Genomic DNA, 16,893 nt, shown 5'->3' with positions numbered 1-16,893 from the left:
CCTTTTTTTGGCGTAGGGGGTTTCCTTTAAAATCCATACCAGACCTAAGGGCCTGGTATGACCAGCGACGGGGCTCGCAAGGTGTCAATCTCGCTGATAAAAGCGGCAAGATTGACTTCCTTTTCCAGTCCCGTCGTACCTGAGTCACGTTCAAAATGTGTGTGGGCAAGTCCGTTCATTCTGAAAGTCCGCCGTAACTCCGGCGAAAGTCCGTCGGAAAGACGGGCGGACCTAGCCCGCCGGAAAGTCCGGTCGTGTGTGGGCAAGTCCGTCCGTTTTTAAGTCCGGCGTACCTGGCGGACAAAGTCCGTCGGAAAGTCTGCTGGACCAAGTATGCCAGAAAGTCCGATCGTGTGTACGCGGCATTAGGAGAAGCCCAGCCAAACGAGCTCAGGCTGGACTTTTCCTTTAATATCTTCTAGCAAGGTTTGTAGTTTAGGGAAGTTGGCTCTTTTGAAATTCAGTGTCTTTGTATTCCCTTCATGTTTCCTATTTGTGTGATTTATACTGAAACTAAGTGAAAAAGTATAAAAAACACAAAGCGCTGTTATGCTTAATAACTGATAAATACACATAAACCAAGTGAGGCTGCTATCAAAAAAGAGTGTTTTCAGGATCACTTAAAAAAGAATAAAATATGGTGTTTGAAGCGCTTCACAATGTGATAAAATAGATGAATAAATAGCCTATAAGCCACTAGTAGTAAAATGCTCAAATAAATCCAGCAGTTAGTAATTACAATGGTAAAAATCCCTAAAATAAATCCAGCAGTAAAAATTGTGTGTAATTATATAAATTAGTGACACCAAATGTGCAAATAAAATACACATAAAAAATTAAATAATAATGTGTTCAAAAAGTTCAATCCATAAAATGTATAAAACAATCCGGTTGACAAAGAGCCTTGATCTAGTCCCACTAGCAAAGTTCTAGAAAATAGCACACACTTGCTTAATTGGGGTGCTCATTGATACTTTTCAGCAACAATGTTTCTTTGCTTTTGTTCACATCAGCTGTGACGATCACCAACAGACCTCACAAATAAAGCAGATAAAAGAAAAAGAGATCATTGCGCAATGGTCTTAATACCAGGTACACAAGCAAACTTGTATCTAATCCACTCATGTGCGCCTAATAGTAACAAGGCATATGCAGGTTTCTATATAGCAGTCAGCCGCCTCAGACAGGAGCAGAATCGCTGCAGTACACTGTTCGATACTGCCAGTCTACACAGAGCGTCCTTGGCTCCTCCCACGCGTTGCGTCATGGTCACGTGACTTTTTCAAGGATAACTCAAGCTCTTACGGTCTCAGCTTTATAGCACAACGGCAGAGTGGTTGCCATGGCTACAGCGTGATTTTTTTCATCATCCTGCTTCCTGCATATCCTTCATTACTGTTAAAAGCTTCTTTTTATTTAAACATATGATTCATATAAATATCGTTGATTTCTTAAAAAACATTGATTTCATAAAAAAAACGCTGCGTATATATATATAAAAAAAACAATAAGTATCCATAATCTAGTTACATTATTAAACTCCCTTCAGTGGTCAAAAATAGGTATAACATCTCAAAAGGGATATATATATACAAAGCAATCTCCCAAACAGTGTTGATAATTGACCTATGATAAATAATTAATAATAATCAGTATATCAGATAGGGTCTCAAGGAAATGGGGTATCCACATGCCATACTGATATACATAGATAAAGAAGGGGGTAAATAATAGATGACAACAATATATGATGCAAAAAAAAAAAAAATAAAATAAAAAAATTTTTTTTTTAAAAATTAAAACACATTTTATTTTTTAATTTTATTTTTTGCATCATATATTGTTGTCATCTATTATTTACCCCCTTCTTTATCTATGTATATCAGTATGGCATGTGGATACCCCATTTCCTTGAGACCCTATCTGATATACTGATTATTATTAATTATTTATCATAGGTCAATTATCAACACTGTTTGGGAGATTGCTTTGTATATATATATCCCTTTTGAGATGTTATACCTATTTTTGACCACTGGAGGGAGTTTAATAATGTAACTAGATTATGGATACTTATTGTTTTTTTATATATATATACGCAGCGTTTTTTTTATGAAATCAATGTTTTTTAAGAAATCAACGATATTTATATGAATCATATGTTTAAATAAAAAGAAGCTTTTAACAGTAATGAAGGATATGCAGGAAGCAGGATGATGAAAAAAATCACGCTGTAGCCATGGCAACCACTCTGCCGTTGTGCTATAAAGATGAGACCGTAAGAGCTTGAGTTATCCTTGAAAAAGTCACGTGACCGTGACGCAACGCGTGGGAGGAGCCAAGGACGCTCTGTGTAGACTGGCAGTATCGAACAGTGTACTGCAGCGATTCTGCTCCTGTCTGAGGCGGCTGACTGCTATATAGAAACCTGCATATGCCTTGTTACTATTAGGCGCACATGAGTGGATTAGATACAAGTTTGCTTGTGTACCTGGTATTAAGACCATTGCGCAATGATCTCTTTTTCTTTTATCTGCTTTATTTGTGAGGTCTGTTGGTGATCGTCACAGCTGATGTGAACAAAAGCAAAGAAACATTGTTGCTGAAAAGTATCAATGAGCACCCCAATTAAGCAAGTGTGTGCTATTTTCTAGAACTTTGCTAGTGGGACTAGATCAAGGCTCTATGTCAACCGGATTGTTGTATACATTTTATGGATTGAACTTTTTGAACACATTATTATTTAATTTTTTATGTGTATTTTATTTGCACATTTGGTGTCACTAATTTATATCATTACACACAATTTTTACTGCTGGATTTATTTTAGGGATTTTTACCATTGTAATTACTCACTGCTGGATTTATTTGAGCATTTTACTACTAGTGGCTTATAGGCTTTTTATTCATCTATTTTATCACATTGTGAAGCGCTTCAAACACCATATTTTATACTGAACCTAAATTGCCCCGTATTTCCACGTCTGCGATCAGGTCTGTATTGTTAGTAATCAGTAGGTCTAGTAATGCTTTGTTTCCTGTTGGTGCATTTACCATCTGACCCATGAAATTGTCCTGCAAGACATTTAGGAAATGGAGAGCCTAAGGCCCCTTTCACACAGCAAGCCCACACGGATCTGCCTGTCCATTTTTCAGGTGGATCCGAGTGGGGGCCATCCATTGACTCCTATGGAGAGATGGATGTCAGCGGAGATGTGTCCGCTGACACCCGTCTGCCATCCGATCCGCTAAAATCAGATGTATGGCGATATGTTTGCCATCCATCTTGGCGGATCGCATGAGATCTGATGAAAACGCACATGCTGTCCATTTTCATCCGATCTCTCCATGGGATACAGCGGCGCTCTGATAGGCCCCTCCCGGCTCAGCGAGCAAAGACGAACCTGTCATCTGCTGGCTCAACGGAGCAATTCCCCCGCTGAGCGGATCCGCCTCGTGTGGAAGGAGCCTTAGACAAATGCACGGTTCCTTCCGTCCAGTCCATGTCTGGATAATTCAAATCCCCCATTATAATGACACTTCCCATCCTTGCCACCATTCCAAACTGTGATAGGATGTCCGCCTCCCCCCTCCTCCCTCAGGTTAGGGGTCCTATAGCATACTCCCAGTATTACTTTCCCCTTGGTTTCCTCCCCCTTTTTTACCCTCTCTATCCTTGCGGTATAGGGTATACCCTTGAATGTTTGCCAGCCAATCATGAGAGCTGTTGAACCAGGTCTCTGAAATTCCCACAAAATCCAAATCCTCCTTGTACAACAGTATCTCTAGTTCACCCATCTTGTCCGCCATGCTCCTGGCATTGGTGAACATGCCACGTAGTGTTGTCCGGTCACATACTATCTCCTTGTTGGTTGTTCTGAGGCTGCAATTTGGATTTGTTCATTTACTTACCTCAGGTTTAGGTACTTTAGTCAACCTGCCACTAATGCCCCCAATACTACCCTCTGAAATGTGTTCAACGCTGGCTATCTCTACATCTGGATCCCCCCGTTGGCTAGTTTAAAAGCCCCTCTAACTTTTCGGCCATCTTCTCTCTTAGCCGAGCTGCACCCTCCCCACTTAGGTGCAGTCCGTTCCCGCTAAAGAGCCGGTAACCGACTGCAGGGCCGGTGCTAGACTATTTTGCGCCCGAGGCAAGACCAGATACTTGCACCCCCCCCCCCCCAAAAAAAAAAAAACTGTACACATTGCCCCTGAGTAGAATTATAGAGGATCTGATAATGTTGATATATATATATATATACACACACACAGTATCTGACAAAAGTAAGTACACCCCTCAGTGACATTTGTGTAAATCTTTTCTTCTCTCTTTTCATGTGACAACACTGAAGAAATGACACTTGTCTACAATGTAAAGTAGTGAGTGTACAGCTTGTATAACAGTGTAAATTTGCTGTCCCCTCAAAATAACTCAACACACAGCCATTAATGTCTAAACCGCTGGCAACAAAAGTCAGTACACCCCTAAGTGAAAATCTCCAAATTGGGCCCAAAGTGTCAATATTTTGTGTGGCCACCATTATTTTCCAGCACTGCCTTAACCCTCTTGGGCATGGATGTCACCAGAGCTTCACAGGTTGTCACTGGAGTCCTCTTCCCCTCCCCCATGATGACATCACAGAGCTGGTGGATGTTAGAGACCTTGCGCTCCTCCACCTTCCATTTGAGGATGTCCCACAGATGATCAATAGGGTTTAGGTCTGGAGACATGCTTGGCCAGTCCATCACCTTTACCCTCAGCTTCTTTCAAGGCAGTGGTGGTCTTGGAGGTGTGTTTGGGGTGGTTATCATGTTGGAATACTGCCCTGCGGTCCAGTCTCTGAAGGGAGGGGATCATGCTCTGCTTCAGTATATCACAGTACATGTTGGCATTCATGGTTCCCTCAATGATCTGTAGCCCCCCAGTGCCGGCAGCACTCATGCAGCCCCAGACCATGACACTCCCACCACCATGCTTGACTGTAGACAAGACACACTTGTCTTTGTCCTCCTCACCTGGTTGCCCCCACACACGCTTGTCACCATCTGAACCAAATACGTTTATCTTGGTCTCATCAGACCACAGGACATGGTTCCAGTAATCCATGTCCTTAGTCTGCTTGTCTTCAGCAAACTGTTTGTGGTCTTTCTTGTCCATCATCTTTAGAAGAGGCTTCCTTCTGGGATGACAGCCATGCAGACCAATTTGATGCAGTGTGCGGCGTATGGTCTGAGCACTGACAGGCTGACCCCCCACCCCTACAACCTCTGCAGCAATGCTGGCAGCACTCATACATCTATTTCCCAAAGACAACCTCTGGATATGACGCTGATCACGTGACCTCAACTTCTTCGGTGGACCATGGCGAGGCCTGTTCTGAGTGGAACCCGTCCTGTTATACCGCTGTATGGTCTTGGCCACCGTGCTGCAGCTCAGTTTCAGGGTCTTGGCAATCTTCTTATAGCCTAGGCCATCTTTATGTAGAGCAACAATTCTTTTATTCTGATCCTCAGAGAGTTCTTTGCCATGAGGTGCCATGTTGTACTTCCAGTGACCAGTATGAGAGAGTGAGAGCGATAACACCAAATTCAACACACCTGCTCCCCATTCACACCTGAGACCTTGTAACACTAACGAGTCACATGACACCGGGGAGGGAAAATGGCTAATTGGGTCCAATTGGACAATTTCACTTAGGGGTGTACTGACTTTTGTTGCCAGTGGTTTAGACATTAATGGCTGTGTGTTGAGTTATTTTGAGGGGACAGCAAATTTACACTGTTATACAAGCTGTACACTCACTACTTTAAGACCTTATGCATATCCATATGTATAAAACTGTATAGCCTGTAGATGTAACCACAGAAACACTTTTTCACATTACTGTTTTATTGAGAACTGTGTAATGTGTTTCTCCACTGCAGTGTAAGGAATAAAAGCGCCTCATTTTCTTAAGATGGCTGTCTCATCAGAAAAAAGTCTTGTTTGGAGACTTCCTAACCTGATTTAACACCCCCTTTCCTGCACACACTGCCCCCCTTTAAGGCTACTCCCCCTTTCCTGTACACACTGCCCCCCTTTAAGGCTACTCCCCCTTTCCTGTACACACTGCCCCCCTTTAAGGCTACTCCCCCTTTCCTGTACACACTGCCCCCCTTTAAGGCTACTCCCCCTTTCCTGTACACACTGCCCCCCTTTAAGGCTACTCCCCCTTTCCTGTACACACTGCCCCCCTTTAAGGCTACTCCCCCTTTCCTGTACAGACTGCCCCCTTCCTATATACACTGCCCCCCTTTAACCCTACACCCCCTTCCTGCAGATACTGCCCTCCTTTAACCCTACACCCCCTTCCTGCAGATACTGCCCTCCTTTAACCCTACACCCCCTTACTGCAGATACTGCCCTCCTTTAACCCTACACCCCCTTACTGCAGATACTGCCCTCCTTTAACCCTACTCCCCCCTTCCTGCACACACTGCCCCCCTTTAATGCTACTCCCCCTTTTCCTGCACACACTGTCCCCCTTCCTATATACAGTGCTCCCCTTTAACTCTACAAGTGCTCCCTGCACATACTGCCCTCTTTTAACGCTACACCCTTTTCCTGCACACACTGTCCCCCTCTAATGCCACACCCCCTTAAACCCTTTGAGACTTCTTGTTCCACTTGAGCAGCTTCTTTGGCCAGTCTTTCGTCATTGGCTGGCATTTACACCGGAGGTAGGCAAGGACGTGACTCCCAAGAGGTTTCTTGTGGAATTTTTTGCAGTGCTTCATCAGCTTCTTTGGTGAGCACTTCTTCACTGGCTGGCAATTCCACTGGAGGTAGTCATAGATGTGATCCCTCAGAGTCTTCTTAAAGGATTTCTTGTGGGGCCCAAACAGATTTTCCGGCCAATACTTTTTTGGCCAGAAACCAAGCAGGAGGTATTTACAGGTGACATTCATAAGAGACTTCTTGTTGAACTTCTTGCAGCGCTCAAACTGTTCCTTTGGCCATTGACTCAGTGGCTGGAAATCAAGTTGGAAGTCGACAGTCTTGCTAATTTTAAAAGGTCCGCTTTCATCTTCCTGGGACAGGGGACCGCTAGTCTGTGCAGGGTCATCTTGTGAGGAGTTCAGCGGTGAATCGGTGAAATGTCTTACCTGCCCCCAGAATTCCATCAGCTGGGTGAGGTTGGCTCTCCATTGCCAAAACAGTAGGAATATGGTGTGATAGTGGATGAGCAGAAACAGCAGAATTAGGAGAACCCACGGCAAGTATGGTGACCGGAGCCAAGCAACCAAACTTTGGAACCAACCATCCGCATTGGTAAGTGTGGGTGGAGCTCTGATCACTAAGGCCTCCCACACCCCGGACCAGTCTGGATCAATGATGTCATATAGTATGTAAAAGAGATTCTGCAGCAGCAGGAAGATGTAATATCGACGTAATAACATGTTCAGGTAACGATCTTGTATCTGATAATGGCAGAGTAAGGTGACCAGCACGACCTGGCCTAGGATGTCTGGTGTCTTCTGTATAGAAGATTTGGGGGGATTGTTTTTATTGTTCTTTAACTGCTCCTCCTTTTTCTGCTTCATTTTACTTATAAGAGCGTCTATATCTTTCTCCATCCTCGCCATACAATCTGCCTCTCTGTCCTCCGCTGTCTTCTGCTTCTCTGCTAAAATCGTTGGCATTATCAGCAGAAGTATAAATATAATCCGCAGTTCTATTCTGTGAAACATATTGTCGCTATAAATAAAATAGTATAAAATGTCACTTGATGACGATTGTTATCAATCAATGGGTAGAAATCAGCTAGAGATCGAATGTAATGAAATCCAACATAACCAATAACAGCAACTTTCTATAGAGCACCTTCCTCTACTGATGGCAAGAATCAACTGTCACCTCTGGCTGCACGATGTGACACTCCAGGCTATAAATAGCAGCGTGCAGCCAGAGGTGGCAGTGTCACTGTCATGTGACCTTGATTGTGACATCATAGTGCCACTGTCATGTGACTTTCACTGTGACATTATAGTGTCACTGTTATTCAGAGTGAGGCTGCTGCTGGAATCTGATTGGCTGCATGTCCTTATAAGGCAATCCCACAGAGGTGAATAGTACATATGGAGCAAAGTGGGATTGTTCCTATTGGAGGGAATAGATATTATAAGAGACTTTAGGAGAATAATGGCGGAATAAATAGGGGTTATAGTGCCACCATAGGGGCCAAAAATATAAAAAGGCCACATCAGAGAGAATCTCTACAAATCCTACAAACTTAGGATCAGATCCCAGCAGGGGGGAAGTATCTGCATGGAGGGTGTAACAAGTAACAAGTGTTATCCAACTAATGTATATATTATTATAGTTCAACATACGAGTGTTATACAACTAATGTGCAGTTGTGCTCATAAGTTTACATACCCCGGCAGAATTTTTTGATGTCTTGGCCATTTTTCAGAGAATATGAATGATAACACAAAAACGTTTCTCTCACTCATGATTAGTGTTTGGCTGAAGCCATTTATTATCAATCAGCTGTGTTTACTCTTTTTATATCATAACGGCAACAGAAACTACCCAAATGACACTGATCAAAAGTTTACATACCCTGGTGATTTTGGCCTGATAACATGCACACAAGTTGACACAAAGGGGTTTGAATGGCTATTAAAGGTAACCATCCTCACCTGTGATCTGTTTGCGTGTAATTAGTGTGTGTGTATAAAAGGTCAATGAGTTTCTGGACTCCTGACAGACCCTTGCATCTTTCATCCAGTGCTGCACTGACGTTTCTGGATTCTGAGTCATGGGGAAAGCAAAAGAATTTTCAAAGGATCTGCGGGAAAAGGTAGTTGAACTGTATAAAACAGGAAAGGGATATAAAAAGATATCCAAGGAATTGAGAATGCCAATCAGCAGTGTTCAAACTCCAATCAAGAAGTGGAAAATGAGGGGTTCTGTTGAAACCAAACCACGGTCAGGTAGACCAACTAAAATTTCAGCGACAACTGCCAGGAAAATTGTTCAGGATGCAAAGAAAAACCCACAAATAACTTCAGGTGAAATACAGGACTCTCTGAAAACATGTGGTGTGGCTGTTTCAAGATGCACAATAAGGAAGCACTTGAAGAAAGATGGGCTGCATGGTCGAGTCTCCAGAAGAAAGATGGGCTGCATGGTCGAGTCTCCAGAAGAAAGTCATTACTACAGAAATGTCACAAAGTATCCCGCTTATAATACACCAAACAGCACAGAGACAAGCCTCAAACCTTCTGCCACAAAGTCATTTGGAGTGATGAGACCAAAATGTAGCTTTTTGGCCACAACCATAAACACTACATTTAGAGAGGAGTCAACAAGGCCTATGATGAAAGGTCCACCATCCCTACTGTGAAACACGGAGGTGGATCGCTGATGTTTTGGGGATGTGTGAGCTACAAAGACACAGGAAATTTGGTCAAAATTGATGGCAAGATGAATGCCGAATGTTATCGCATAATACTGGAGGAACATTTGGATTCATCAACCAGGAAGCTGCGCATGGGACGTACTTGGACATTCCAACATGACAATGATCCAAAACACAAGGCCAAGTCCACCTGTCATTGGCTACAGCAGAATAAAGTGAAGGTTCTGGAGTGGCCATCTCAGTCTCCTGACCTCAATATCATTGAGCCCCTCTGGGGAGATCTCAAACGTGCCGTTCATGGAAGACAGCCCAAGAATTTACAGGAACTGGAGGCTTTTTACCAAGAGGAACCATCTGAGAAGATAAAGAGCCTCATCCACAAATACCACAAAAGACTTCAAGATGTCATTGATGGTAAAGGGGGCAATACACGGTATTAAGAACTGGGGTATGTAAACTTTAAATCAGGGTCATTTGGGTAGTTTTTGTTGCCATTATGATATAAAAAGAGTAAACACAGATGAATGATAATAAATGTCTTCAGCCAAACACTAATCATGAGTGAGAGAAAAGTTTTTGTGTTATCATTTATATTCTCTGAAAAATGGCCAAGAAATCATCAATTCTGCCGGGGTATGTAAATGTAGCTCCCTCTACTGTAGGTAGGTGCTAGAGTAGGATTTTTGCAAAGGGAACTGTCAGTGCAGGTAAATTTAGGCAGGTCTATGCTGCATGCTAGGCCTGCTTATTTTGATCTGGGGTGGGGGCAGGGAGTGGTTAGTGTAGCAGTGGGTGTGACCACCTGTGCTCTAGTTCTGGGGCGCCTCCCCTGTTTCCAGGGAGAATGATCTGGAACGGGGGTAGGGCACAGGACCGGAGTGACAGGGAGCTCATGGGAGGAGCCCTGACCAATCCCCACTTGGAATTGGCAGGGGGCAGGCCTCCCATATAAGCTCAGGTCCCAGCCCACTGGGGAGGAGTTGTCGGCTGGGAGACATGGAGAATGGAGCATTAGGCAGCAGCAGGGGCCCCACCCCCATCTGGGGGGGTGTGCGAGGCCTAGCGGAGGAGCCCGGGAGAGCTGGGAGGGAGCTACATCCTTACACGGTCATGGATGGAGTATCCTGGAACAGAGGGGCCCGAGAAGCTGTCGGAACATGTGTCCAGTTAAACGTCATATGACGTGATCGTCTTCCAGGATCCCTAGGGGGCGTGCGCATAACTGGGGACCCGGTGCGAAGTGCCTGGCGGCCGCGATGTCTGCCGGGCACCCGCGATTGCCCGGTAACGGAGCAGGACTGTGGATCGGTGTGTGTAAACAGGTGAGAGGAGACCGATGGTGTGTTCCTTGTACAAAGGAACACCGATCGATCTCCTCCCCTTGTGAGTCCCCTCCCCCTACAGTTAGAATCACTCCCTAGGAACATAATTAACCCCTACAGCGCCCCCTCCTGGTTAACCCCTTCATTGCCAGTCACATTTATACAGTGATCAGTGCATTTTTATAGCAAGGATCGCTGTATAAATGTGAATGGTCCCAAAAATGTGTCAAAAGTGTCCGATATGTCCGCCGCAATATCGCAGTCACGATAAAAATCGCAGATCGCCGCCATTACTAGTAAAAAAAAAAAATAATAATAATAATAAAAATGCTATAAATCTATCCTCTATTTTGTAGACACTATAACTTTTGTACAAACCAATCAATATACACTTATTGCGATATTTTTTACCAAAAATATGTAGAAGAATACGTATCGGCCTAAACTGAGGAAACATTTTGTTTTTTTTTTAAAAATTGGATATTTATTATAGCAAAAAGTAAAAAATATTGTGTTTTTTTCAAACTTGTCGCTCTTCTTTTGTTTATAGCGCAAGAAATAAAAACCGCAGAGGTGATCAAATACCACTAAAATAAAGTTCTATTAGTGGGAAAAAAATGATAAAAATTTCATATGTGTACAGTGTTGTATGACCGCGCAATTGTTATTCACAGTGGGACAGCGCTGAAAGCTGAACATTGGCCTGGGCAGGAAGGGGGTGAAAGTGCCCGGTATTGAAGGGGTTAATATGATGGTAACATGTTCTGTGGGCATCCCATATCCCCCAACCAAGTTATATCCCCCAATAAACAAAACAACGCAAATGTCTGTTCATCGTCTCTGAGGTGATAGATGGAGGTCTGGCAGCAGGGTGATATGGTGGACGTCAGTTACTAGTAGCAACCAAGTGCTACATTTAGAGGTCCCACCGAGATCCGCCTGCACAGTTAACCTGCTGGCTGTCACCCCTAGCAACCGTCAAGAGACGGGGGAGACTTTGCCTGTTTTTCCAAGTTTGGGGTATAACAAGGTAAGGACTGTGTGTGTGTGTTTAAAATTGACTTTTGCCACATACGGTTGCCCATAGCAACCAAATCTAAGCTTGTTGCCAAGTGCCATTGTCCACAGCAACCGTCCAGGATCAGCGCTGCCATCATGCTCCTGCACCCAGTTGCCTCAATGGACGCTCACAACAGCGATAATCCCTGCCCCCAGATCAAAACAAGCGGGCCTAGCCTGAAGCATAAGCCTGACTAAATTTACCTGCACTGACAGTTCCCTGTGCAAAAATCCTTCCCTAGCAACTACCTAAAGAAGAGGGAGCTACATAAACCTATGAGCCCAACTGTATATATTATTATAGTTCTATATACAAGTGTTATACAACGAATATATATATTATTATAGTACAATATACAAGTGTTATACAACGAATGTATATATTATTAGCAGGGTGATATGGTGGACGTCAGTTACTAGTAGCAACCAAGTGCTACATTTAGAGGTCCCACCGAGATCCGCCTGTGCGGTTAACCTGTTGGCCGTCACCCCTAGCAACTGTCAAGAGCCGGGGGAGACTTTGCCTGTTTTGCCAAGGTTTGGGGTATAACAAGGTAAGGACTGTGTGTTTGCCTTTAAAATTGACTTTTGCCACATACGGTTGCCCATAGCAACCAAATCTAAGCTTGTTGCCAAGTGCTGTTGTCCATAGCAACCGTCCAGGATCAGCGCTGCCATCATGCTCCTGCACCCAGTTGCCTCAATGGACGCTCACAACAGCGATAATCCCTGCCCCCAGATCAAAACAAGCGGGCCTAGCCTGAAGCATAAGCCTGACTAAATTTACCTGCACTGACAGTTCCCTGTGCAAAAATCCTTCCCTAGCAACTACCTAAAGAAGAGGGAGCTCCATAAACCTATGAGCCCGACTGTATATATTATTATAGTTCTATATACAAGTGTTATACAACGAATATATATATTATTATAGTTCTATATACAAGTGTTATACAACGAATGTATATATTCAGAGGTGTATCTTGAAGCTTGTGGGCCCCATGAAGACCTACCTGAATAATATGAAAGTTATCAAAGACCACCGGGAGCACAGACCCCCATCAGGAGAGAAGCCGATCGTCTCTCCTCTACTCGTGTCTGTCAGGTGCGAGTGAGGAAAAGCCGATCAGCAGCTCTTCCTGTTTACATGGTGATCAGCTGTGATTGGACACAACTGATCACATGGTAAAGAGCCTCCATCACAGGCTCTGTACGGAGATCAGTGTAGCGGTGTGTCATGTGACGCTCAGTCAGTATAACTGAACCATCGCCGGCTGTCATTCTGCTATAGGCCGGGCGGGAAATGGTTAAAGTATAGGAGGTAAAGGGGAAAAAAAAATGTATTATGCCGCGGACACACGAGCGAACTTTTCGACTGGACTGGTCTGACGGACAATTCGATCGTGTGTGGGCTTCATTGGACCTGCAGTGGACTTTTTCGGTCGCAAATCTGACGGACTTTAGATTTGGAACATGCTTCAAATCTTTCTGACAGACTCGAGTCCGGTCCAAAAATCCGCTCATCTGTATGCCGGTCCGACGGACAAAAACCGACGCTAGGGCAGCTATTGGCTACCGGCTATCAACTTCCCTATTTTAGTCCGGTGTTCGTCATCACGTACCAATCCGTCGGACTTTGGTGTGATCGTATGTAGGGAAGTCCGGTCGTTAGAAAGTCCATCGGAAAGACCGTCAGACCTTTGTTGTGGAAAAGTGCGCCCGTGTGTACGCGGCATCACATATCAGCTTGAAGAACGAGAAATCAGCTTGTGTAGAGTTATCCCCTGGAATGTGTTGTATAAAATATACCTGGAACGATCGCTATCTCATCCTTTCCTACCAAAGATGACTTTTCCAGTCATGACATTGAGGCTTCTCCAAGCCATAGAGTGCTGCCACACTTTACCACCCATGTGATTTTCCTATAGATATAGTCCTAGCTTAGAAGGACTGTTGTTGACATCAAGTCCACAAACTCCCTATCAGTTTTCATTAAAGGAGAAGTCCATGCTAAAACTAAAATCCCTACAAATAGAGCCTCACAATCTGACACTAACCTATCTAGCCCTGTAAAGAAGAAATCAGTATCCATAGCTTTTCTGAAGCCGATCTGATCCCACACTGAGCTGTCAGCTGAGGCTTCGCTGTGTGGGCGGGTGCAGAGGACACAGCCGACAACGGAAGCCCCATAGTAAGTCTATGGTAAGGGGACCATCTGGGGACATTTTTTTTTTTTTTACTAGTAATGGCAACAATCAGCGACTCAGCGGGACTGCAGACAAATCAGACACTAAGTGACACTTTCTGAGAACCAGTTACACATAATTAACCCCTACAGCGCCCCCTCCTGGTTAACCCCTTCATTGCCAGTCACATTTATACAGTGATCAGTGCATTTTTATAGCATGGATTGCTGTATTAGGCCTCTTTCACATGGACGATCCGTATGTCCGTTTTTCATCCTTCCGTTTTCGGATGAAAAACGGACATACATTCATCCCTATGGAGCGTCGGATGTCAGCGGTGACATGTCCGCTGACATCCGACCCGCTCTGATCCGAAAAGTGTAACGGAGGAAGAACCTACTTTTCCATCCGTTTTCAGATCGGATCGGGTGACGACGGACACTACGGTCCGTCGTCATCCGATCCCCCCCATAGGGGAGAGCGGCGCTCTGACAGGTCCGCCGCTGCACAGCGTGCAGCGATGCACCTGTCATCTTCCTGCTCAGCGGGGATCGGCGGAGCGATCCCCGCTGAGCTAGCGGATGTTCACGGGGCGGATCATAACTGATCCGCCCCGTGAGAAAGAGGCCTAAATGTGAATGGTCCCTAAAATGTGTCTAAAGTGTTTGATATGTCTGCCGCAATATCGCAGTCACGATAAAAATCGCAGATCGCCGTCATTACTAGTAAAAAAAAATATATAAATAAAATGCTATAAATCTATCCTCTATTTTGTAGACACGATAACTTTTGTGCAAACCAATCAATATACACTTATTGCGATATATTTTACCAAAAATATGTAGAATACGTATCGGCCTAAACTGAGAAAAACATTTGTTTTGTTTTTTTTTTAAAATGTGGATATTTATTATAGCAAAAAAGTAAAAAATATTGTGTTTTTTTCAAACTTGTCGCTCTTCTTTTATTTATAAAAAAAAACCGCAGAGGTGATCAAATACCACTAAAATAAAGCTCTATTAGTGGGAAAAAAATGATAAAAATTTCATTTGTGTACAGTGTTGTATGACCGCGCAATTGTTATTCAAAGTGCAACAGCGCTGAAAGCTGAACATTGGCCTGGGCAGGAAGGGGGTGAAAGTGCCCGGTATTGAAGGGGTTAATATGATGGTAACATGTTCTGTGGGCATCCCATATCCCCCAACCAAGTTATATCCCCCAACAAACAAAAACAACGCAAATGACTGTCCATTGTCTCTGAGGTGATGGATGGAGGTCTGGCAGCAGGGTGATATGGTGGACGTTAGTTACTAGTAGCAACCAAGTGCTACATTTAGAGGTCCCACAGAGATCCGCCTGCACGGTTAACCTGCTGGCCGTCACCCCTAGCAACCGTCCAGAGTCGGGGGAGACTTTGCCTGTTTTGCCAAGTTTGGGGTATAACAAGGTAAGGACTGTGTGTGTGTTTAAAAATGACTTTTGCCACATACAGTTGCCCATAACAACCAAATCTAAGCTTGTTGCCAAGTGCCGTTGTCCATAGCAACCGTCCAGGATCAGCATTGCCATCATGCTCCTGCACCCAGTTGCCTCAATGGACGCTCACAACAGCGATAAGCTCTGCCCCCAGATCAAAACAAGCGGGCCTAGCCTGAAGCATAAGCCTGACTAAATTTACCTGCACTGACAGTTCCCTGTGCAAAAATCCTTCCCTAGCAACTACCTAAAGAAGAGGGAGCTACATAAACCTATGAGCCCAACTGTATATATTATTATAGTTCTATATACAAGTGTTATACAACGAATATATATATTATTATAGTTCTATATACAAGTGTTTTACAAGGAATGTATATATTATTAGCAGGGTGATATGGTGGACGTCAGTTACTAGTAGCAACCAAGTGCTACATTTAGAGGTCCCACGAGATCCGCCTGTGCGGTTAACCTGCTGGCCGTCACCCCTAGCAACCGTCAAGAGCCGGTGGAGACTTTGCCTGTTTTGTCAAGGTTTGGGTATAACAAAGTAAGGACTGTGTGTTTGCCTTTAAAATTGACTTTTGCCACATACGGTTGCCCATAGCAACCAAATCTAAGCTTGTTGCCAAGTGCCGTTGTCCATAGCAACCGTCCAGGATCAGCGCTGCCATCATGCTCCTGCACCCAGTTGCCTCAATGGACGCTCACAACAGCGATAATCCCTGCCCCCAGATCAAAACAAGCGGGCCTAGCCTGAAGCATAAGCCTGACTAAATTTACCTGCACTGACAGTTCCCTGTGCAAAAATCCTTCCCTAGCAACTACCTAAAGAAGAGGGAGCTCCATAAACCTATGAGCCCAACTGTATATATTATTATAGTTCTATATACAAGTGTTATACAAGGAATATATATATTATTATAGTTCTATATACAAGTGTTATACAACGAATATATATATTATTATAGTTCTATATACAAGTGTTATACAACGAATATATATATTCAGAGGTGTATCTTGAAGCTTGTGGGCCCCATGAAGACCTACCTGAATAATATGAAAGTTATCAAAGACCACCGGGAGCACAGACCCCCATCAGGAGAGAAGCCGATCGTCTCTCCTCTACTCGTGTCTGTCAGGTGCGAGTGAGGAAAAGCCGATCAACAGCTCTTCCTGTTTACATGGTGATCAGCTGTGATTGGACACAACTGATCACATGGTAAAGAGCCTCCATCACAGGCTCTGTACGGAGATCAGTGTAGCGGTGTGTCATGTGACGCCCAGTCAGTATAACTGAACCATCGCCGGCTGTCATTCTGCTATAGGCCGGGCGGGAAATGGTTAAAGTATAGGAGGCAAAGGGGAAAAAAAAATGTATTATGCCGCGGACACACGAGCGGACTTTTCGACTGGACTGGTCTGACGGACAATTCGATCGTG

At 44.1% G+C, this 16,893-nt stretch overlaps 1 protein-coding gene across 1 annotated transcript; it reads right to left on the bottom strand.

Moving 5' to 3' along the window:
• Positions 1-6,527: 6,527 nt before the first annotated feature.
• Positions 6,528-12,895, bottom strand: LOC141146203 (uncharacterized). The gene is made up of 2 exons (XM_073632935.1): positions 12,802-12,895; positions 6,528-7,741 (listed from the first exon to the last, which is right to left on the bottom strand). Exon 2 carries the CDS (start codon positions 7,732-7,734, stop codon positions 6,643-6,645), a length of 1,092 nt encoding a protein of 363 aa, XP_073489036.1. The 5' UTR covers positions 7,735-7,741; positions 12,802-12,895; the 3' UTR covers positions 6,528-6,642.
• Between the last annotated feature and the right edge of the window lie 3,998 nt (positions 12,896-16,893).

The sequence above is a fragment of the Aquarana catesbeiana genome, linkage group LG05, assembly GCF_042186555.1.
Source record: "Aquarana catesbeiana isolate 2022-GZ linkage group LG05, ASM4218655v1, whole genome shotgun sequence".
NCBI lineage: Eukaryota > Metazoa > Chordata > Amphibia > Anura > Ranidae > Aquarana > Aquarana catesbeiana.
The sequence above is the reverse complement of the archived record's forward strand: the minus strand, read 5'-3'. Positions and strand labels throughout refer to the sequence as shown.